Here is a 24,150-nt window from a genome sequence, read left to right as displayed (position 1 = left end):
CTGTGTAGGAATAAACAATTTAAAACAAATACAAAATGCTGCTCGTTTTGAAAGTTTGATCAAACACACTGAATGACTGAAACTAAACTGCCCACTGTTGGGCTGAGTTTGCAGGATACTGTGATGATCAAGCGTTTCCTTCAATTTTTCCAGAGTAAGATTTCAATAATACATTTTCCCCAGTTGTAGTTTAGTCTATTATTGCAACCTTGGCCTGCACATTTCAAGACCAGCCCTCCCCGTGGCAACAAATGTTTTATTAGAAGGTGTTTAAAGTAGACAGTGTCCTCTATTTCCCCCCAGAAAGAAATACACACAGAGGCTCTGTTATCTGGTGTGTTGTGATTCATTTATCCGATTATTGTCGTGTTTGATGATACCGCTGCACACCACTGGCAGAAAATATCATATTAATATTTAGTGAAAAGGGGGCGGGGGTCCCCTGCTGAACACAAACATTTGCAGAGTTAATCTGCTCCCTTTTTTAGCTCCATGTTTTTAAAATGGGGAGCAATGCTGCGCAAAAACTGTACAACAAGCCCGCGGGCGACAAACCGAATGAACAAACGAGACTCAGTTTGAGCAATCTTCAAGTTTTTAATCTGTTTTCAAAGACCGCAATTTTATATCGTCCTTCCTTTAATAAGTAGAAAACTTTTATTTTTTTTTTAAGAATTAGTTGAAAGGCACAAATTTTACAATATATACATTTGGATCTAAATTATAAATATATAGAAAACAAAAGCACAACCCAGAATAAAAGTGCTGAACACAGTTTTGTTTTTACAGGAAAAATAGGCTTTGTTTAAAAATACATACAATCAGTAGCATGTTTTTTTTTTGTTTCATTTTGTGTTTTGTTAGCAATAAATTATTTGAAGGTGATAACATTTATATATATGCAACTGGTGGGAGAAACGAGAAAGATGGTTAAAGTATACACAGAGCAATCCACTGAAGAACAGAAATACATCAAGCGTGCGACGCTCAATCAAAACCAACAGGAGAACAGTAACTTGATTATGCCATTCTTAGTGCAAAATGATAAAAATGATTACAGGCCTAACTAAACGAATGAAGAATTATTTTTCCTAAAAACTGCTGTCCATATCCCTCAAATGCATAAAGCTTTATTTCCGTGACTATAAAAACAAAATCAAAGGCAAAACGTTTGCAGACTGGTGTCTGGGAATGTGCCTGACGAATATTATTAAAAGTGAAACGAAGGATAGCTGCAGTATTATTCTGCGCACAGAAAAAAACAACAACGAATCAGTCATCCTAAACCCTAAACACAGAAGCGGGGAGGGGCGAAGGCTTGGACAGATTAATTGCACGTTTTAGTATAACCCGGGTGTGAGTCGACGGGAGAACGGGTCAGCGTTAACATGGTTCGAAGAAAAAGAACAAAACTGTCCACAGAAAAATAATGTTTCTTAAAAGAAACAGCCTTTGATCTTTGCCCTAAGAAGGCATAAATATTTAGAACCACTGACATTTTCACAAGGACAAACAACAAACCCATCACATTAAGTCTAAAACATAAATACAGCAAGAGTCACAGCACAGAGTTAAGAAAAAAATAGCACAAATACTCATTAGTTTCATCATCCTTAAAAGGGGAACTGATATATTTCTGCTAACGCCCCGACGTTACGCCTCCTGTAGGTTTCTTCCTGAGATTGATAAATGTCTGATATCTTAGAGCCGGTAACTTTAGGGGTGCCTGTGGAATACTTTGGTAGCTCTCTGCAAACTGAAGGCCTGACAAGAGAAAAAAAAAAAAGCTCGACGAGTGGGAGAAACAATTGCGTTTGAGAAAAGCAAAAGTAAAACGAGCAGAAATAAATCCAGACGCTGTACAGCAGTACAGAACAGTGCAATGTTATTTGGTGGCAGGTAATAATAGAATTTGTTTTATAGCAATCTTGAAAATGAGTAACTTCCCTGACCAAACATGTCCTTAACTATTACAATAAGCAAGATAATGTATCTAAAATCTAAATATCCCTTAAATATAAATAACAAATAACTTTTTTTTAATAACAATGAATTTAAAATGCATTTAACTAAAAGATTTCAAAGCATAATAGAAATAAAGACGATTCACACCATGCAAAGGTAACCAAAAAGCTTTGCCTGTTGAGCGTAAACAGTACTGAAGCGTTTGTTTCATAACGAACATATGACATGGTTTTTATTGCTTTTTGATCGCTTTAACTCCTCCGCGCATTTTGTCACAAACCGACTACAGTGCATCACACAAACATGGCCAGACCTCACAGGTTTTTAAATATGTACTATCATACACATGTACACACATCTTTCAAAAGCTTTTTAGAGCCTCAAATGGAAATCGGATGTTTTATTTTTTTAGTATAGGTTGAATTCATGTGAAAAACAGTGCTCAAGAGGAAACAATAAATTACTCTGATACTAGCAAAGAGACGGGGCCGCTTTCTTTTCAGAATAGAAATTCTTTGTGATCCTTTAGAATTAGAGACCGTGAACAGGTTCGGGTATCAGTGTTGGTCAAAAAATGACACATCCACACAGAAAGATGAAAAAAAAATACACAAGATTTTCCTGAGGATTTCCAAAACAAAAATGGGCGTCACGTGAAATTAAAAGGGGAGAAAAAGGGGTGTAGATAAAAGTTTGTGGACAGCTACACAGACAATCACACAAGCACATGCAGGCTCAAAGGAGGCGCCTTCCTGAAACCCAACACCAGCATAGTGTAACACAAACGACGACTGCCTGACTCACCGTGGGCCCCAAAAGTTTCATACAAATACACCGTATTAAATTAAAATCGAAACCAACGCTCAAGAGTACAAATCTATACATTAGGCTACATGGATTTTAAAGACTGCATTTAAAGACTTTTTCCAAAGGCACTGTTTGCAACAGCAGGCTGCTCATCCTCTCCCTTTTTTCCTCACACTAGTGTTCATACGAGCAGGGACACAAACAAGAGGGAGTGCGTCGAAGGGAAAGGGAAAAAAAAAGGAAATCTGAGGCATTTCATGGCTAATCAGCTAAAAGATTTCATGCGTCTTCCAGTTCGACTACCTCGTGTTTCACTCAAACCAAAGCCTTGCATACAGCCGTGAATGTAGTAACAGTAAAGCAAAGTTTAAAGATGCGGTTTTAACTAGTGAAAGGCATTTAGAGCTTCCAGCAACTCACCAATCATACCTCGAGAAAAATCAGCAGCAGGAGGTTTATTAGAGATTTCCGCACCTCAACAGCTCGTATGTTCGATAAAATAAAGTTATCCCGTCCTCTTTTTCCCCCTCCTCCCCCCCACCCATCTCCTTTTATTTTTAAACAGCTGCCTTTTACCGTGGAGGACACACTTTGGTGCAGAAATCGAATCTTGATCGAGCCCGTCGTTACCTCAACAGCCTAAAGCAAGTGAGCGCTACACATGGATAAAGAGAAGGGTGAGCCCAACGCAGGACAGGCAGTGACTTGACTATAGGCCCTGAGGGGAGAGGGAGTAGGTCCAAGGTTGCGATCAAAGACAGCAGCAAACGAGACGCCATCTGCTCTAAGAGACATAACAAAAACAAAACAACAAGAAAAAAAAACTACAGATAAAGTCCAGATGAGCCCGTTGAGCTCTCACTCTTGCGGCCTGTACTGAATGACAGATTTGCGGTCCGGTCCGGCCTGTAGCATGCTGTTCAAAGCCTCGCGGACGTCAAGAGCGCCGGAGCTGCAGTTGCCGTTGGGTAAGGGGCCAGAGTCTGATGAAGAGAGGAGATAGGCTGGGGGGAAGTGAGAGGAAGAGCTGGAAAACAAAGAGTTGGGCGACGGGTTGGAGAAGAGAGAACCCATGTTGTTTGACACAGAAGACGTGGAGGACGTGGAGGAAGAGCAGGAGGAGGTAGAAGACGAAGGGCTGGCTTTCTGTGTGGCCATCTGAGGGGAAAGGGATATGTCAAAATAATCTAATAAGTCATGGTGGTTATTGGCCAGCAAGTTGTGGTTCTGCTGCTGCTGCTGTTGCTGCTGCGAGGCCTGAAGAGGCTGCTGCAGCATGAGAGGCAGCTGTACTTGCGCAGCATGCTGGACGTTTGGTGCAGTCTGAGAGATGAGAGACTCTAGATTAAAATCCTCTGCAAACGCTGTAGAGTTGCTTGCCAGAGTGTCCAGATTGAGTCCGCCCTCTGTGGTGTCTGGAGAGGGAGACGGAGAGCTCATGGTAAGGTCTAAGATATCGTCGAAAGGACTTTTGGAAGACAAACTGGAAGGCTGCTTGGTCTGATGGAGTGAAGGAGGCAGGTTCTTCGTTTGTTGAAAAGCGTTCATGTAGGCGGGTGAGTAAAACTGTGAGAGATTGAGGCTAACTGAGCTGTTCAGAGAGCTCTGGTTGGTGTTGGAGAAGGAACTCGGATTGTTGGACCAGCTGTTATGGGTCCTTTGCTGGGTTTGGCTAGCATTTATCGGTAAGGCCAAGAGGGCTGAACTGAGGTGTGGTAAGGTGGGCTGGGCTTGGGGATGCATTCTGTGTTGGAGTGGGAATCTCGGGTCGAAAGACTGAGTGAGGGACTGAGTATGCATGGTTTTGTGGTTGGTTAGATTTTCCACGAGCTGTCTGTGCCCCTGCAGGTACTCAAGCTTGCGCTTGCGCTCATTCTCAGCAGCCACCTCTTTCTCTTTTCGCCTCTTCTTCACCTCGTCATCCATCTGCAGCAGCTCGTCACGTACGCGAGGAACGCAGTTCTCTGGGATCTTGATACCTGAGAGAGATGACACAGTTATCAGTAAGATAAATCCTCAATCTTTTATCAGCTTTACAATAACAACTAGAGCAGGGCGATATGACCAAAAATATTTATCACGATATACATTTGAAAATTTGCGATAACGATATAACTGACAATATAACTGACACTAGACAAAATACTTTGCAACTCCACAACTTTATTAGTGCAAAAAAGAATCTATGTATTTTCACTTAAACAAGCAGCTGTTTTTTATGTGCATTAAAGTTATATAAAAAATTAACAGTGCAAATGCAAATTCCCTGCTGACAGTTTAACCAAAAGGCATTTCCAGTGGAAATTGGCCGACATATCCTCAGCATAACCATGTATAATATCCACAAATCTTAAAAAGAGATTATACACACATAATAAGGTAATATTATGTTGAAGCACAGTACGTATCACTCCGCGAGGCTCCTGCCTACAATAGCCGTAATGCTCCGACAATCCATCAAGCGGTGTGGGTTCGTAGCTTAGCAAAGTCGTACTGAAACATTTAACAGATTTTCGAGCGCCGTGTACCACATAAAATCGTTTCGAGGTCAGTAAACACAACCAGAGTTCATACATAAGTCACACTGGATTATAAGGGGCACTGTCGACTTTCAGAAAAATCAAAGGATTGATTTTATGTGTGTTGTATTTTCCCCAAAACACGGTAATAACGACGGCCCGCTAGCATGCGCTACCAAAAATAGTGCTTTGTTGTGTATCTGACGGACAAAAGCTAAACCAGTTCCACATCACTGAAGTTGCAGCATTTTTACAAACCAATTCTGGTTAATCCGTTTCATTCAACGATCCGCTTTCGCCCTTCTCATTCTCCGTCGCCGCCATGCTTTTTCCGCCATGTGCGTATGAAAACAAAGGCACTGCGCATGCGCGTTTTACCCATATTCTATCGTGATATTTCATTTTCTTATCGTTGCTCAACATTATACCGCATTACCGTGAACGGTATGATATGGCCCAGCCCTAATAACAACAGGGCATTAATTAATCTGTATTAATTAATGAGAATGATTGTCCATCTCTATGCACCAGTCCTGTGATTGACTGACGACTCTTATGCCCACTGTCACCTGGATGGTTGAGTTAGATGGCTGGATATCACAGCACATGCATCACTAAGTATAGTAAATAAGACAGCTTAAAGGTAATGTGTACTTTAATGTGCATTCATTGCTTCCACACTACTAAGCAGAAAAGCTGCAGCAGAGAGAGAACTACTGCATCTGCTAGTAGGCTGAGCTTGCCACGGTTGCAGAGCAGAACAAAACCTTCCAGCTGCAGTCCAAGTCCATATGTGACATGACACAGGCAGCTGATTATAACGTCATGCTATTCATTTTCTTCAAATGAATGGCCAAATAAAAAAAATCAGACAGGAACAACTTAGAAACTAAACCTGCACATGTGCACACGCACTCACCGAATAGCGCTACCACCAGAGACAGCAGGAAACAGTGTGCATGCCAGAAAAAGGAAGATTATAAAAACGTAATATCGACAGCCTACGAGCTTTATATTTCTTTTTCTGACATATGTGCGGTGTAGAGACAATAATCACGAGTGTGTTTTCATGGATCTTGAGGTGAATTGCGACACGTCCTGTGGGGGTCAGTGTTAGCATAATGCGCACAGGAGCTCAGCGGAAACGAATAAGGAAAATATGGAACTTTTTCATTTCCTCAATTTTAGATAATGATGTGTCAGCACTTGGACAGCAGCACCACATCTTACCATCAAAACAACATCGGGGTCAATAAAATTCACATTTTAAATGAGCTAGATGTTTAGGGATTAAAAAAACAGTGAAGAAGCTGTCCTCAAACTGCACTTCACTTCAGGCAGTCAGAGATACTAACCGACTTGTTTGTTATGCTGCTTTGTTTTAAGGCGGACAATCTGCAGGATGCTGCTGTTGGTGATGTCAGACACCACATCAGAGACGCGCTTCCACACTCGTAACAGAGCTCCACACAGCATGTGATACTGACGGAGGCGCATGCCCTGCAGACACTCCTGGCCTTCCTCAATTTTCTTACACTTCCCATTCCTGCAGAGAGAGAGCAAAGAAGAAATGGTGAAAACACATCATAAATCACTCTTTTAGTGTGACTGTATGACAAGCTAAGGTACAAGATGTGAGATTTGGAGGTAATTTCTTCGTGGCTAGCTCTTGGGAATGGCATTTGATTTAAAAACCGTTGACTGAATCCTAATAATTACCAGCCTGATAGGATTTATTAATCCTAAGGGACATTGTGGATTCCTGCTCACCAGTTAGCGTGACTGCATTTCTTGAAGGAAAAGGTGAACTGGTTTTCCCAGCAGTCCCTGGCTTCCTCAGGGGTCACCTAAAAAAAGGAAGAAATGCAAAAGCCTAAAAGTCAGCCAAGTAGTCACTCATTACATATTTTTACCAATGCAGAAGTGAGATTTTCAAGTTCAAACCAAAGCACAAACTACACCCTTTTCTCATTTAAAACAATAATTGTGTCAAAGGGGAAAAACAAGTTATTTTCAATGGGCTTACGGTGAAAGGTCAATGATTAGCAGTTTTAAAGCAGGGAAGGGAAACAGCTTTAGCCTTAATAAACAACAGAACTGTAAAGAAAATAAGAGCTCACTCTTTAAATTTACTATTAATTTATAACATTAAAGGTTTTAAGTCTGTAAAATGTTGCCACACTTTGTCTTTGGAGAGCATTTAGGTGTGCTGGTCAGCACACCTAAATGTCCACAAGGTGGCAGCAGAGACCGAATATATATAAATATACACCCGGAGCAATGACAGAGGAACACTTAGTCCAGAAAATGTCCGACGTTGTGTTTTCCCAATGTTCCCCATTTTCAGAAATGAAGAAAGATGCATTTTAATGCCAAATTGAGGGGAAAAAAATCAAAAGACTCAAATGTGACACAAAACCAATACAAAGACAGAACTAATAGACTGTGAAGCTCTTACCTTCCTGTACTTTTGGTGCAGTTTTTCCAGACTCTCAGGGTGAGTCTGCTTGCCGATGTTGGGCTTATAGACCACAAAGTTCTTCCCTCTTCCTTGCTCAGCAAGCAGCACACATGGATAGTTACCTCGAAGCTGTGAACAAAGGCCACAGAGAGTGGTTGTTTTTTTTTTGCACTGTCAAAGAGACAAAGTTAGTTAAACTGTTTATCATAACGTGGACTCACCTTCATGGACAGGTAGAATCCCTCATCATGGCCGCTGAGGTTCAGTGATTTGTTGTAGGCCTCATCCCAGGGCATGCCCCTGTCCACACTGATCTGTAGGAGGAAAAAGATCAGAGTCTAAAGCATGTGCTGTGAAAGAGAGGGAGTCAAACTGCCCCACACCTACACACTGCTGGTATGACTTCAGAAACTATTAATATCTATAAATACATGAGCGAATACAACCACTTTAATGCATGGAAGAAATACGCCCTTTATACTGGGTAAACTGGTTCTCTTGTGCAGGAGTCCCGAGTGGCTGCCAACTTTGAAACATCAACTGTAGGTTAGCCTGCAGCCAAAAGCTAAAAGCAGAGGATACCAGTAATTATCCTGTTCCACCTGCTAGTATCTAGGCTCCATAGCTCCAGGGCCACACCGGTGTGATCACAGTCTTACCGCTGGCACTATGACATCAATCCAAGCTCTTAACTACAGAGGTAGTTGCTTGAGTTACCTGGGGGACTGCACGTTATGAGGAACTTATTTAATTGAAGTACCTGTTCAAGTACTGTCAAAAAAATCTAAATGAACCGACTCTCAGTGATATTTATAATGTACTCTGTGTTTGCAATTTAATAATATTATTTGAAAAATTGTAAGGTCTGGTGCTCTATGGGCGAAACTTTGATATTAATACATACAATAAATTATCATTAAATTGCAAGAGCATCAAAAAGATAAGTAGCATAGCATAGCATTGTGGGCAACACTACCTAACATAGGCCTAATATATATTACATAGCTAGGCCTTCGCCTTCTCCTGTGTAGTCATAGTTTACATGTTTCATATAGTTTGCTGTTACTTTGCAGATGCTGCACGCACATCACTGTTTTGAATATGTTACTGATGATGCCATATCAAACAACACTTCTGCCTGGCCGTTCACAAATAAGCCACTGTACTGCTGTGGCGGTTATCTGCAGGAAGTAAATACTTTTCTAATCCTGCTGTATGCAACTTCACTGTCATCAACATATTTAACATTGCATATGCTATATTCAAAAGAAATGTATACTTATAGACCTGAGATCAAGTTATGCAAGCCTACCTTATACAGAACAACCTGGCCATCCTGAGGATTTCCAGCAGTCAAGAAAGTTTCCTGTGTCTCCTCATAAATCTCATCGTTACCTGGGGCAAGGTCTGTCAGCGACAGAGTAGAAGAAAGTGATGAACATTTGCAGCTGCTGAATGAATGCATCGACATCCTTCTATTTTAGAGTTACACTTGATCTCCATACCTAGGATTCCCATGTCATATTTGCCCTCCTTTTTATCCTTCTCTATGAGATAGTCAAAGTTGTCAGTGAAGTATTGGAAGAGATGGTTCTGTTTGTGGACCTCCAGACCCAGGATGCGATTTAGGAACTTTGTAATGCTGCAGTCTGAGAAAAACAAACAAGCAATTGACTTCAAATTATGTTTATTCATCTCAAATACCAAATGCAGAGAAAGAAATCTGTCCGTATACTCTACCTTTCTCATTGTTGTTTCCAATGCGGGGCTCCTTACATAAAATCCCAACATCAACCATTCCAGCTTTCATGTCTGGAAGTGAAAAACAAAAAACAGAACAGTTTTTCTACAGCTGCACTAAACTTGATGATATTCTCTGCTTACACTGAACCAAAATATGAACATACCTCTGAAGAACATGGCATCACCCCCTGGGTAGCCTTTGGGAGGGGGCACCTTGTTATCTATGAAGCCAAGAATTGCTTTGGTAATTTTATCCAGAGCCTTGGTACCGTACTGCAAAAAAGAAGTAAGGTGAAATTAGTAAAGACAGATGATCTCATGAGGCTTTTTTAACACTGCAGATTAAGTGTTTACATAAAATATGCTATAAAATGCTAAAAGCAAGACAAACTCCATACACCTTAAATTAAGAGCACAAAACATTTTAGATTCAAAGGTTGGGTACAATTTTAAAAGCTTCTTAGGTTTGTATACCTTGTTCTCAAAGTTGTATCTGCTCAGGTCTCTGGTTTCTGTGGCTCTTCTGTCTCCATGGGTTAATGCACCCTGCACAGTGGATTCCAAACAGTATTATTATCAAATCAATATACTATTATTACTATTACTAAAATATTACATTTACACCATCAGCAGTCACGCTAACAGAACCAGAGTCAGTGCTGCTGGTGTGAAACCGTCAGAGGAAATTATGAAATCTGGCTTCACTGCTTAGTGCAATTCTACTGTGCAGAAATTATATTGGAAAATAATGCCTTGCGATTTCAATTTACTCTTAATTTGTAGTCTTTTAAGCCAGAAATGTCTGATTTCAAAGCTCAGCTGCTGTAGTAACTTGAAAAATTTGGAAAAAAACAACTATAAAAATACCCAGTTGTTGCTTATCTGACATATCCATCAATTCAGTTAATATATAGTTAAAAAGTGATTCTACAATGCACCAGTGAATGGTGTGGAGCACCCCCCCCCCCCCCCCCCCCCCCAAAACAAACCCCAAAAACACTGAAATAAGGACACACACACACACTAGTGTAAATGCATGAGGATGCAGAGCCCGCTCTTGGCCCAAACCTGTCAAAGGAAACCCACGAGGCTCAGGTGTGAAAACAAACGTTTTCTATGTGCTACATGCTGACATGATATTGTGGTTCAGGTAATCTTCAAACAACATTTTGCAAAGAGACCGAGTGTGCAATTTAGACAAAGTCAACAGTGGATCAGTCTTAAAGCCAGCTGCTAGCTCTGCTCACACAGACAAAAACCTTAAGATATCAAAACAAATGAACGTTTTAGCCAAATATGATTTGACTGCTGATCTGGAGTCAGACTGTTGCAAAGGTGTTCAGCTGTTCAGTTCGACTGAAATGTGTGCACTGGAGCTGTATCAAGTTCAAGCGGGCAGGCAGACCACGTGCCATATTCTTGATACAGATTTACCACACATAACTGGCAAATGCAGGAATGACTTCCTGTAACCACCATCCCCTTGCACCCTCTCTGCCCTTTTCCCAAAAGAACTGTCATGCTGCGTCACTATGGAAATAAATGGCTGCTAGTGCAGAAATGCATCGATAATTACGGAAAACAGCTACACTTATAAATTATCCAGACAACCTTTTTTTTTTGCTTTTTCTGCTTGTTCAGTTTTCCGTTACTGAGCTGGAGAAGGGAAAGACCCAGAATCTCTTGAGGTTTGTGGAGAAAAGTTGATATAACATCAAGAAAACCAACAATAAAGAAGACTATGGAGCGCTTTAAGACTAGGGAATATCCCACACAACAGGAAGGACAGAGGGTGAGGGCAGGTTTAAGAAATGAACGGCGGAGTCACGAACAGCCCGGAGCACTCCGGTCGATAAACACATAACTCAGATCGTCTCTGTTTACACTGAAACAGTTCTTCTCACACTCCATAAGACAACAACATATAAACAGCTATTTCCCCCTGAGAAAGACTTCAAGATAATTGTGCAAAATAACAACAGCAAATGCAACACCAACCCACACACAACTGAAAGACTGTTGATATTTACCAGACTCTCTAGTCTCTTAGCCACAATGGAGGCAAAACGTCTCTCCCCAGCCAACTCTGAGATGAGAAAGATGTACTCAGGGGCTGTCACCTGATTGGACCGATGAGTCCGACCTGGAACGATGAGAATAAAATAGCAATAAGACATTTTTTGTACATGCAAAACATTTAAAGATATTAAGACTACTGTCTGACTGTTAAATCCTTCAATCTCAAATCTTTAACTTTACAGATAAGCGTTGTACTGCTAATGGACATCCTGTAAAACCTTTGTACAGATAAATAAAACAAGCAAGATATGTTGCTATGTGTAGGAGAAATCAGGTATTGTACATTTTTGTGATGACGTTGTGACATGAGGCTGTGACATTCTCAACTAACTATGAAACACCCATAAATGTAAATAAAATAACACACACACAAGTTACAAGTTAGTACAGTACACTAGTGAGGTGCAATAAATTAGAAACTGAAAAGTATGAAGAGGACATTTCTGGTGAGATGATAAGATCTCCAGTCATATGACTGAAATCTGATCTTGACACTCAGATCCTCCCACTTAAAAATGAAAACAAAAACTCTTTACACAAGATTGTTCTAAGGAAGTCCCTTCAACTTCCATAGAACCTCTTATGAGGAAATAAGCATGTCTGTGTTTGTACAGTGTGTGTGCGTATATGTAAGTGTCAGACTAAGCTTTTCGGTATGAGAAACTTAGTCCGCCTGAAGAATCACTGAGGTGGTTTAAGCAGAAAATTAATGACATTATTTAGTTTAGTGCTCTGTTATGGCATGTACATATATAAAAAAATCAAATACTGATCGGGTTTGTGGCGTTAATTACAAATAGATTCGCAGCTATAACACCTTTAAAGGTCAAATGTTCAGCCCACACAAGTAGAGTAACTGAAAGAAACCACAGCTTCTATCTACCAACAAACCTTCAGCGAGACATTTGTCTCAATTTGAATATCGCAATATGAAAATAACACATAAAACACTTCTTCACATTTCTTCTCTTTCTTCTAAAGCTCTTTCGACCTTTCACCTCAATGCTGCTGCTTGTCACAGGGGTAAATTTAAAAGGAAGTAAGGAATAGAAAGCTGATGTAACTACGATGAAGAGGAAAAAAAGTCCAGTGTGCCTTATAGCCTTTTAACTGGTTACATCACTCATCAACAGAAAAAAAAAAACTTATGTCATTGACAAAGTTAACCACTGATGAAAAATTTTATTCAAGCCATTATGTGAAGTCTGACACAAACTTAACCAGACAGACTATACTGACAGGTCAAAAACTCAGTCTAAAAAAGGTTCCCGACATCCTTATGTAAGTTAATAACACAAAGAAATGCCCTTTTATTTTATTTCTAATCATGTACTCCTCTTTAACTTTTAAAGGCTCTTTGTTAGATTACATTTCCTGACTTACCGAACTGCTGAATAGCCCTGTCTGCGCTCCAAGGCAGCTCCAGGGTCATGTGAACCCTGCGTCTCTGGTTTTTCACTCTCTTGTCTGCCTGCAGGGAAATCCCAGAGCTCGCTGCTTCTGAGATTATGGCCACCAACTACAGGAAACAGGTTTTTGTTTATTGGTGGAGAAAGGTCTTATTGAACAATGTTTTTAAAGCATTTCACTGTTTGGTGAACTCTGATCTGAAGCCCTTCGAGTCACGAAAACAGTGATTCATTTTTTAGTTTTTTGTACTGTAAAATATCTAACCTTCTCTCCACTCATGAAGCGATCTTTCTCCTTGAGATTAATGTGGTCAATCGTAAGCCCTTGCTCAGCTCGTGACTCATAACGCACGGTGCCGTCAGGCCGTCGCACCACACGACCCTTACGACCGGTCATCTGGAGAGAAAAGGGGTTAATATACATTAGCTGCACATGTCAGGGTGACAGGTGATGCTGCTGGTTAGCTTGTAGTTGAGGGTCATACCTCAGACACTTTATCTGGTCCACCAAACTTGTCAATGAGCTCATCCAATGTGTTGAGAGGTAGTTCTTTTCCCAGTTCTGCTATTTTGTTGAGGAGGTCCTGCTTCATTTCCTCTATTCTGGCTGTAAATACAAATGAGAGGAAGATATTAACAATATAACCCTTGCTGGTTGAGTTATAAAAATAGCAGGGTATGTGAGGCTACAGTGGCAGCTATCAAGTAGATGTGCATGTTTGTTTGAGTGACAAGCACCTTCCGGTGTATCACTGTTACTGACAACACAAGCTGGAGGACAAAAAAAGAAATGGTGCCTACCTGTCTGGTAGCTAGTCTGGTTCACAAAGATGACATCATCATTATCTAGCAGGGAGTCTGGTGAAGAGTTGGAGTCTGTGTCTATGCCATCGGAGTCACTACTGCTGTCATCGGTGATGTTGATCACAATGCTGTTGTCCATACTGTGCTTGGGTACTTTGGGCTGGCGACCTCTGGGTTTCCCTGATTGTTAGTTAAACCGCATGATATTGGAGTTAGCAAGAGCGATCCAAAAGAGGCCAAAAATAGACATAGGATTAAAAAATATGTCTTTAACTGAGAATAAATAGTACCAGCTGCTAGGCCAAATACACCAAATGCACTTATAAATCACAAAATGAGCAATTTTACTGCTACACAAACTTTAGAAATGTCCACTGAACACTTGGTGTTGTATTAAATCTTCATATTCACTTACGTTTTCTCTTGTTACTCGGAGCTTTTTCCCTGCTTTGCTTCTCTGAAGGGAAATGCTTTGTTACAAGAGACTGGAATACTCCCCTGGAGCAAAGAAGAGCAGAAAAACAGACTTTAAAACTGACAGCAAAGCAACCACAACACATTAGGGCTGTTGCGGCAATTAGACATTCCAAGTATTCCTGATCTGGCCTAATTATGAGTGCCACGTATTGATAGGCAGATGAAAACGTGAACTAATACACTCAGACTTTAAGGCATGTCTGCTGTGACAGACCTAAGGTCAACCAAGTTCAAGTCCTTATAACTTCCTTTTCTTCTTTTTCACAAATGAGTCATTGGTCAATTAGCAGTTAATAAAAGGTTGTCTGCTTTGACTGGTGAAGAATGTCAGGGGCACATGACTATATGTAGTCGTGACACATTCCTTCTCGAAACTTTCTTGTTATTTGACAGCTTGGTGTATCAAGAAAACGAAACAGAAGACACCTGTGACTATAGTTTTCAGCAAGCAGAAAATCACTCTTTCAAATAGTGTCAAAGTTATCACCTGTGGCTCGGCATTCAGTTTTAAAAGAGCTGCAACTCAGATACAGGCAGTCTTTTTTTTTTCATATGTAGCCATCACCACAGAAACACAGAAGCGAACAGACGAAATACTCTCTTACTCGGCTGCAGAAACAAATCTGTCCAGATGCCCGTCATTTTCATCCAAGACTTCTCTGGTGCGCGATTCTCCGGTAGACTGGAGTCCAATAACGATGCACTGCAGTGGAGAACACACGAACGCACATCAATGACCCAGCCGTGTTACCTAAAGTAAACTTCTACCAGGACTCACTTCTGCTAACCACGATGGAAAATATTACAAAAATCCATGTGGAATTCCTGAACAACTAAAGCAAAATCAAACCAGCTTGTTCACAGAGAACTGAAACCCCCCCACACAACTGACTAAACTATGTTTCAAATTAGCTCTCTTACATATACAATCCATGCACTCAAAGTTCAACAGTGTGCTATGCTCACCTTTCCAGCCTCCAGCTCTTTCTGGGCCAGCTCCACCAAGGAGCGGACCTTGGCAGCGATACAGAGATATTTGAAGAATCGCTGGTGAGACGACCAGAACTGCCCCCAAAGAGACTTCCTGCTGACCATGCCCAGCTCATCAGCTGCCTGCATGAACGTTTTCAACGCCTCGGCCCACTAGAAACAGATTCCAGATGCGAATTCTCAGTTTAAATTTTTGTCAGTTTTCTCAAATAAGATAAGAACATATAAATACAGCAGACGCTGTCACTGAATTTCCTCACCAGTTTGGCAGCTTTATTATAGACCTCTTTGAAGTCACCGTCCAGCCCGATCTCTTCGATGCGGAAAGACACCCCAGAGAAGCTCAGCTGTCTGGCAATGTACATCCCACTCACTTTCATGTCCATGGCCACAATCTCCATGGCCCCGACACCTCTGTGCACAAATAAATAATTCAACATAACTTAATCATTGGTCAACAGCCGTTCCCACAATCTGACTGTAAGGAATGTTCCAGTAATTTGAAGATACAGATCCACATGATTGAAAAACATAAAAACGTCAGAGTGAAATTCATCCTACAAACCTCTTCTCAATGGAATGCAGGAAGTCATCAAAGGTTCGGAAGGGTGTGCCCTCACCCCAAATTCCTAGTCGGCTCATATAAATCATGTTCTTTGGCTCAGAGGCACCTGGAACAGACATGACAGAAATCGATGATTTAAAGTCTACTATTGTACTTTTTCTCCTGCCCGAGAATGTTTATTTGTGTGTCAGCTTACCTGTGGCACTGGCATACACCACCCTGGCATGCGGCAGCTTGCTTTGCAGGTCAAGAACTGCTTTGCCCATCTTTGTAGATGTGGCATTCTTGGCTTTGTGGCATTCATCAAAAATAATCTATATTGATGCAAAGTCAAGGACAAAAAACACCAAAAAGCACTGCTGAATGTGCGTTTGTTAAAATTAAGTCCGAAAATCATATCGAAAACAACGTATCGAAGGACAGATTGTGTTAGATTGACAAAGAATATGGCATTAAAATTAAAGGATACAACTCCATCAAATTCTGGTTTGCACCAATCCAGGATCTGTTTGATCCTCGTCCGAAGCTGCCCTCCTGCTTGGCTTTCTCCAATCAGTGCAGAGTAAGTTGCAAACAAGACTCCTTCTGAGGTAGCTGTGTCACCGTACTTTATCTGTTAGAACAGAACAAACATTAAACAAGTCGCAATAGTGCTTTGCTCTACTTCACCGATTGCGCTCATGCACACATAACGACTGTTCTAATTTTCTCAGTTTGACCCACAAATTCCACCTGAACTCACCTTGTTTAAAGCATGCACAGGAATAGTCGCTGCATCTATGTCTTTGAGATCTCTCTCTGCATCAAATTTCAGGTCATTGGATATGCTGAACCTGAGGGAAAAGACGGGGAAAATTAGACTTTGACATACAGTAAATCTACTGTGCATAAACAGGATATATCATGCAGGTGGACAAAAATCCCAATCAGAAAATCGATCTATTTTTTAATCATAGCCCGCATTAGTCATGTTCTTTTTCCCCCTCAGAAGTGTTTTTCTTGACTCTAACCTTTTCAGGCCTCATGGAACAGGTGACTCTTAACATTCTCTAGTTTCATACAAATCCTACTTTGCAATTGCTTTTCTAGAAGCTCACATTTACTGATAAAAGGAGATGTTTGGTCTTAATATTGGTAGAAACTGAATGTAGGAATCCAAATGAAAGTTTAACCTTCTGAACTCCCTTATATAGTTTTGAAATTACACCGAGCTCACATTATAAATATTTTCCGTAGGCCGATTTCAAATGCCCTATGACTTTACCAAATCTGTTCATGTGATTGTGTAATGAAGAAGTCAAAAAAGGTCACCAAATAACTCACGTAGTCTTTCCGTTTTCTGGAAATTGCTAAGAGTGCTTTAATTAAAACGGCAGACTATGCAGAAAGGCCTCTTACTGGCCCATCTGTTGTAGCATGTTTATCACTCTTACCATAGTGCTTTTTTTCTTCCCTTAAGGTAGTTCTCCAGGATGATCCCTGCCACAGTGCGTCCCTTTCCGACCCCTGCCCCATCTCCGATCAGGAAGCCTGCCCTCTGCTTGTTCTGGAGGATCACCTCATGTTGCTGAGGGTGCATAAGGAACGAATGATGATCAATATGCCAGAGTCACGCCATTAAAAGTGCTTCATGTATTGTGTGCTGGTATGTGTACCTGGCAGGCGTATATGATAGCCTCTAGCTGCAGAGCAGACAGCAGACCATTTTTAATAGTTGACTCGGGGATGGACAGAGTGTATGTGATGTCAGGAGGAGGGACACTGGATAGAGTGTTTGTTTCCACCACTATGTCAGGATGAGAAATTCCTATAGTGGCTGAAGAGAAGAGGAAAAAAACATGTTAACCATCAACTGAGTGTCATGTTGTATTAGGGGGAAAAAAGGCAGACGAATTAATGGGTGAACTGATGTTGAAGTTCATTCAAGTGGCCTACATTTGGAAGGTTTGTACTCAGCGTATGTGTCTACATGTCCCAGTTCCTCTGCTTCTTCTTCCTCGGCCTCCTCTTCCTCTTCTGTTGCTGCCTGGGTTGTCTGAGGCTGGAAGCACCACAGAGACTTCAGTAATGTAATCACAACAGCAAGCGTTGCATTTGGGAATAATATTTTGTTGTTTCAGCTTAAGTGAAGACAAGTTAGGAGAGAGAAAACTGCTGAAATTTAGAAGTAGGTGAGCAGTTTGATGATAATGCACACTGGAAAAGTTCCTTAAGAAGGAATATTAACCAGAAAATTAGCAAAATAACAAGTGAATAAAATGCATGAAGCCAATTAAAGGAGATTGAATTGGGAGATTTGAAAAACGTAGTCAAGCAGACAAAAGACAGAGAGTGGAAATGAAGAGGACCTCTTTTTGACAGTCAGCTGAATATTACAATGCCTCTTTTCCTGTCAAAGTAATCTCTGTTTTTTATGCAATGTACATTTGTGGCATGTACAATATGCCGCCATGCTTTTGTCACCTGTGGTAATACAGATGGTAGACAGGAGCTTTACAATTTACCTTATGAAGTTTTGCTAAATTCAACGGGACCCCCAGATGAGAGCCATGTTATGTTTTCAGTGTAAAACATCTAAAAGATGCACTCAAAAAAATTAATTGGCCTCCTAAACATGAAGCAGTAATTTTGAATAAAATGCAACTGAAATATGTAAAAATCAAATGTTTATTTATTCAAACAATGAACCAGCAAGGGAAATATGCTGGGTATTAACTAAACATATGCGAATCAATTAAATTTAATTGGACCAGATTCCATTAAATTTAGTGTTTTACATCGAACTAATATAACACAATTACATGGAACTCAAATTACTTCAAGACAGGATTTTGGGCTTTTTTTTTTTTGAGTGAACTGCTGCAGCTGCTGCAAATAAGACCTAAAACATAATCTATATTTTATATATGATTCCTGATGAGTAAGCTCAAGGAGTTTTAACTTTAACATCAGACTGGAGAGGTTAACGTGACTACCTGGAATCCTCCTAAAGGTGGGGTGCTGATAATAGCAGATATATCCTCCAAACTTGCCAAGCCTTGAAACCTGCTGGTGCCATTCTGCTGTCAAAAAAACATAAAATAAAGAAATACAAACTCAAATAAAACACTGTGTCTAAGAAGGATTAAAGCAAAGAAAGACGAGAGTAATCTGCCTGCACATTTGTGTCTATATGCATGTGCACGAGAGCGATGGGGCACTCTCCTAAAGCTGCACTAAACAAAATGCATTTTATTTAACTGGCAGTGAAAAGCCAGCAATGACAACAACAACAACGAAAGGAAGATAAAGGCATGGGAAATATAGTCTGGGAAATATAATGAATGAAATGAGGGCAGAATGAAAAGGAAAAAAAATAAAAAGGCTTTCAGAAAGCAGGGAAAATAAATGTACTCTGATCATATCAAAAAGATATCCACGGACCCATCTAATTCAAAGAGAGCTTAACAGGAATGAAACTGCAGGCTAGAGGAACAACTATTGAAAACAAAGTTGCTTTCCTCGGGACACTGATTTAGAGAGCATGAAAGTGCACGCATACTCCTAATTTGTCTACAGCAGAGAAAACAGTTGTAAAAAATGTAATGACCAAAGAGAAATGTTTAACAACAACAAATTTTATCTAATGGATACAAACATAATTCCTGAATGAAAAGACGAGACACTGGTCATTGCAAACAGCAACAGCGTAAACCGTAAAAGCAACTGGGAAAACCATTGTTCAACCTCAGCACCAAATGACTCTCCTGCTATATGTAATAAGAATTCAATATGAATAAAATAACTGTGTCATTTCCACCAGTGCTGAGAGGTTTAACGGCTTAAATATGTGAGATTAAATACCATCACATCGGTGCATAGTTGAAGGTTTCACTGTACACTGAATTAAACGCAAAAAACTACACATTAACAAACGTACTGGTAGCTAGGTAGGTGGTAAAATGGTGTGCTAACAGCAGAGAATGATATTAGATAAGAAAGACAGTAGATATGCACCAAAATATAAGCTGCACAGTTACTATATGAGAGCTGTGTCTGCTGCTTATAAGTTTTTAATTCACAGCTTATACTTCATAAGAATGGACTTAGAGTGGAACACTAAATCAACATTATAATATTATGCTCCAAGTACTTTACACTACAAGCCACATTCACCCATTAAAACAGCGCTTTATCTATCTCACATCCACAGCTCCAGCCAATTTAGACTCACCAATTAACCTCACATGGATGTCTTTGGAATGTGGGAGGAAACTGGAGGTGACAGTGCTAACCACTTCACCGCCAGGCTGCAGACGCAGTCGTGAGGCAGGAAAGCACTAGTGTTTACGGGATACAATGGACAATATAGCCCTTAGTTACTGTTTGTTATTCGATGCCAACTTCCCCCAGTGAAGACATACGTATGCTGAGGCAAACAAGTCTGTTGCATATCATATCTGTAAGAGGTAAAGGTGTGGTAACCAGTTTTTCTGGTAATGACATGTGAGCGAGTGCTTGTTACTGACCTCTAACTGGCTCTGTGCTGGTGTGGTGGTACTAGTGCTGACGTCCCAGATTGTGGGCACTGTGTCCAGGTTCTCTGCATTGATGAAGGACTGGGTATCAGCATACTCCGACAGTGAGTCAGTCGGAGAGGAGAACAGAGAGTTTGTGGAGATGTCATCAAGGCAGGGCAGGTCCTGCAGGCAAAGAAAAAACGGGACGAGGTGTTAAAGGTAAACTCTAAAACGGGACAAAATTTAGGGCAGAGAGTTCAGTAGATCTCTAAATAAAGAAACAATATTTATACCCACATCCAGACACGGTCCCTCGCCATCAAGCTTTATGCAACATAAAGGGGGCGCAACAAAAGCTTTTTTTAAAAATGTAACAGACACAGCACCAATACCAAACAGCAAAAGAAAAAAGGTGTGGCATGAGGATGAATGGGAGTGATGTTTGGATGATAAAGGAGCCGTATTCATTCTGGATTTTGGCCAAGTTACATTTATTTGGGTGTAACACGAGTAGCCCAAACAAAATATAATTACACACAGATGTGAGAATGAGCACGTGAAGTAGAACGTGAGGGGAAGGCACAATAAGGCTGCTTGTGTGTATGTTTGTCATTTCAGCTATGGCTGCCTTCCAGTCGCGCCTCTATTCATATCGTTTCCAAACCATTAGCATGCCATGTTCCTTAACTAGCCCCTCACAGGCACCCCTGGGCCCCCTGAGACTTATAAACATGTATTTTGAGAGATAAGAATTGAATGACAACAAGAAACTCAACCGAGGAGAAATCTCTTTGTGACGTCCATAAATGAGTCTGTGTATAAATACACTCTGGGCAATGTGTGGAGATTCCCACAACACACTGTTCCCCATACACCCACTAGGGGACCACGAGGCAACTGTGAATACTTCCCCAAAGAGACTAACGTGCTTATTTGGAAATTTGGGAAAATTTCAACATTTCTCCAAATGTCGATACCCCACCACCACCAATATTGTTATATGGCCACAAGTGATCTCTGTTAAAACACAATAAGCTCTAAGGGCTGAAGATGGCTTTGTGGGAAGAACAATACTATGCTTACAGAACAAAAGTAAGAAAAAAAGTCCATAATCATGCAGAATCATTAGCTGAGCTGCTGACTCAGTCCTAACAATGTGGTAGTACTGATTAATACTGAGAAGCTGCAGGAACTTCTGTCATGGCTGTCTGTTAGCCATTACTCACAGTTCAACAGAAAATGTTTCACAAGCATGAGAGGACTAGAAGTAAAGCTCAAAGTGTTAACATGACAACATCACGTAGGAATGGTGAACAGGAAGGACTATAAACAGCAAACAGAGAAAATTTGGCTCTGCCCCCACATTTGCTTACATACATATTTGTGTATTTTGTCTTTGTGACATTAGAGAAACAAAGCAACTTATTAACCTATTATGTGGATGTTTGTGGATTGTAAAGTGCACTAAGCTTATCGGTGTTTACTGCTCACTTTATGCTCTTCAGCTCCCTCCCTGTTCCTTTCTCTTTCCTTTTCTCCTCATGTTTGTGTATGTGTGCGCTTCCTGAGGGCAAGATCAGGCATGAGCTCTGCAATCAGACTCTCCAAAGTTCGTCTAGCCTACGGACAGCTGACTGGAACAACTGGCTTTTGTACGGAGAAAGAGTTGTAGATAAGAGTGGGTGTCCTATACTACCACTCCCAAACACGCAACTTGGTCACTTTATATCACTTTTATATCACGTATCCGTTTGCTAGTTTGTTTCTCTATTCTATCAACTATGTGACTTTCTACCTCATGCTATTCGTGTCCTAATTCCCTTCCCTGCTCCCTCCATTCTGTGCAAGTCTGACTTGGGATAAATGAATAAACAACAAGGCTTGGAAAAAGGACACAGTGTCACCAGAGGCATCGTTCCACTGAAGCATAATTGCGGAAACACACGCATAAGCGCAGACACACGTATTTCACCCAAAATATTATCAAGTATTGCCTTGTCTTTCTTACAACACACTTAACCACAAATTTGATAAAATGTTACAAGATGAGTTTAGATACAAATACAGACCTGATGAACAAACAACACAAAAGAAAACCCCCTAAATATAATCTAATCTGAGTTACACCTACAGCTGTCATATTAGCTTTCCTCATAAAGCCGGTTAGCGTTATGAAACTCTCAAAACCTTACCGATTCTTATTTTGCACATCACCATGAATTCAATCAAGCTTGAAAAGAAAACAAGCGCTAATTTAATTTATTCGACAAAAATGGCTCATTTGTATGCCAGCTGTTCATTGCTTAGCGCCACATTATGACGAGACTTCTCGGTTTTCTGCATCTTGTAAAACCATGTAACATTATGTGCTTTGCTATTGCAGTGTTGTTATATTAAGACAACCAAAATGATACAGAGGAATCACAGAAAACTGCGGCAGTCTGGTGGGTGCTAACCCAGACATGTCCAACCTCAGAACCATGCTAATCGAGTTGTTAAGCAGAGCGTAACAGAGGCAGCAGTGTTTGTCCCCCCGGCAGGCCTATACCCAGGGCTACTCCATCTACTGCTCCTAACAGTGGGCCCTGCCAAGCAGAGATAAGGCTTGAATTCCAACTGCTCTGATGGTAATCTGGCTCCTTCCACAGCTCGCAGCCTTACAATCATATAACTGCTAATCCTGCCTCACACTTTCTCCTTTGCACTCTTTGTATCTGTTGCGCAATAAAACAAATATCTGTGTGTGTTTTTGTGTGGCCAAATTACATATTTTCTTTTATTTTCATGGAATAAGTGGGAAAAAACTGTGTCTGTACAACAGCGAAACATGTGAAAGTCCATGCACATGCTTTTTCACATCATCTGTCCACCATCCTGTTTTTTGCTTTTCACATGTTCCTCTTTCACTTCAGCTTCTTCTCTGCTGTGAATTGTTAAGCCAGTATTATATCCTCCCTTTACAGTAAAGTTGAAACCCTCAACACATGCAGGCATCCATTTGACCAAATGCCTGCAGCAATGACTCCCAATTACCTTACTGCGAGAAGCTTTGTATGGAAGCTACCGGCACATATGAACACAAACACTGAACATTATGTATCCACAGCAGTAAATTGTACTTGAGTATCTGGATAATAACAGTTATCTGTCCGTTGGTGATTAATGTAGGCACATGTCACTGAAAAACAACCTCAAAGAGCCTTTCCAGCACACGAGATGCCTGCAGAGCAGTAGAAGTTGGTGTTTGTGGTTGAAGATGGTGGTTATCAGCTCTAAGAATCAGAACTGGAAAAATACACTTCTAAACATAACCGCCCACCAGCAGCTTAGCTTCTTTATTTCCCTAATCTGCTAAAGTTGATGCATTTATTGCATGACGAGTAACCTTAAACAGTTTCACACAATCTCCAGCCCTTACAAAAAAATCCCAGTGAGTCCATGTGAAAACAAAATTTAGGCTAGAATAAATATTAGCCAACATATTACGGTAAGGAGAAGTATTTATCTGTCCTACACACACACACACACACACACACTACAGTTGTCATGACAGAAGGAAGCAGCAGCCGTTTCTAATATAATGACCACGCTGACAATAATTAGCCCTGATGATAAACTCATGCAGTGTCATACAGAAGACTCTAGCAGCCCTGTCTTTTACTTAGCTTTATAAGCATATCAGTTTACAAATGTTTCCCTTCCTTTTAAATGAAAACGCCCTTTTGGAATACTACGGATTATCAGACGCAACCCCTTCTCAAACACATCATTAAAATAATATTTTAAAGGATGCTGCCAGTATTTCCAGTCATGACATCGTAAACCGTTTTTA

The 24,150-nt window shown here is 40.6% G+C and overlaps 1 protein-coding gene across 3 annotated transcripts in view; it reads right to left on the bottom strand.

Moving 5' to 3' along the window:
- Positions 1 to 583: 583 nt before the first annotated feature.
- The window catches only part of sbno2b (strawberry notch homolog 2b), a 60,487-nt gene continuing 36,920 nt past the window's right edge, over positions 584 to 24,150 (bottom strand). Inside the window, exons 5-32 of one of the 3 annotated variants that reach the window (XM_006800375.3) lie at positions 20,328 to 20,501; positions 18,795 to 18,881; positions 17,755 to 17,860; positions 17,475 to 17,635; positions 17,253 to 17,386; positions 16,562 to 16,652; positions 16,289 to 16,432; positions 16,016 to 16,133; positions 15,820 to 15,925; positions 15,515 to 15,668; positions 15,231 to 15,407; positions 14,870 to 14,967; positions 14,203 to 14,285; positions 13,785 to 13,967; positions 13,469 to 13,590; positions 13,249 to 13,380; positions 12,958 to 13,093; positions 11,526 to 11,638; positions 9,970 to 10,041; positions 9,660 to 9,768; positions 9,493 to 9,564; positions 9,258 to 9,401; positions 9,065 to 9,159; positions 7,974 to 8,066; positions 7,750 to 7,881; positions 7,062 to 7,138; positions 6,647 to 6,837; positions 584 to 4,751 (exon numbers count right to left, since the gene is read on the bottom strand). In XM_006800375.3, coding sequence (XP_006800438.2) covers positions 3,631 to 4,751; positions 6,647 to 6,837; positions 7,062 to 7,138; positions 7,750 to 7,881; positions 7,974 to 8,066; positions 9,065 to 9,159; positions 9,258 to 9,401; positions 9,493 to 9,564; positions 9,660 to 9,768; positions 9,970 to 10,041; positions 11,526 to 11,638; positions 12,958 to 13,093; positions 13,249 to 13,380; positions 13,469 to 13,590; positions 13,785 to 13,967; positions 14,203 to 14,285; positions 14,870 to 14,967; positions 15,231 to 15,407; positions 15,515 to 15,668; positions 15,820 to 15,925; positions 16,016 to 16,133; positions 16,289 to 16,432; positions 16,562 to 16,652; positions 17,253 to 17,386; positions 17,475 to 17,635; positions 17,755 to 17,860; positions 18,795 to 18,881; positions 20,328 to 20,501 — 4,425 coding nt within the window. In that variant the 3' untranslated portion in view covers positions 584 to 3,630. The remainder of the gene's footprint in view (positions 4,752 to 6,646; positions 6,838 to 7,061; positions 7,139 to 7,749; positions 7,882 to 7,973; positions 8,067 to 9,064; positions 9,160 to 9,257; positions 9,402 to 9,492; positions 9,565 to 9,659; positions 9,769 to 9,969; positions 10,042 to 11,525; positions 11,639 to 12,957; positions 13,094 to 13,248; positions 13,381 to 13,468; positions 13,591 to 13,784; positions 13,968 to 14,202; positions 14,286 to 14,869; positions 14,968 to 15,230; positions 15,408 to 15,514; positions 15,669 to 15,819; positions 15,926 to 16,015; positions 16,134 to 16,288; positions 16,433 to 16,561; positions 16,653 to 17,252; positions 17,387 to 17,474; positions 17,636 to 17,754; positions 17,861 to 18,794; positions 18,882 to 20,327; positions 20,502 to 24,150) is intronic. The other 2 variants (XM_006800376.3, XM_035911911.2) reach the window with 2 other exon arrangements.

Source organism: Neolamprologus brichardi, chromosome 23 (assembly GCF_056152115.1).
Source record: "Neolamprologus brichardi isolate AB-2024 chromosome 23, ASM5615211v1, whole genome shotgun sequence".
Taxonomy (NCBI): domain Eukaryota; kingdom Metazoa; phylum Chordata; class Actinopteri; order Cichliformes; family Cichlidae; genus Neolamprologus; species Neolamprologus brichardi.
The sequence above is the reverse complement of the archived record's forward strand: the minus strand, read 5'-3'. Positions and strand labels throughout refer to the sequence as shown.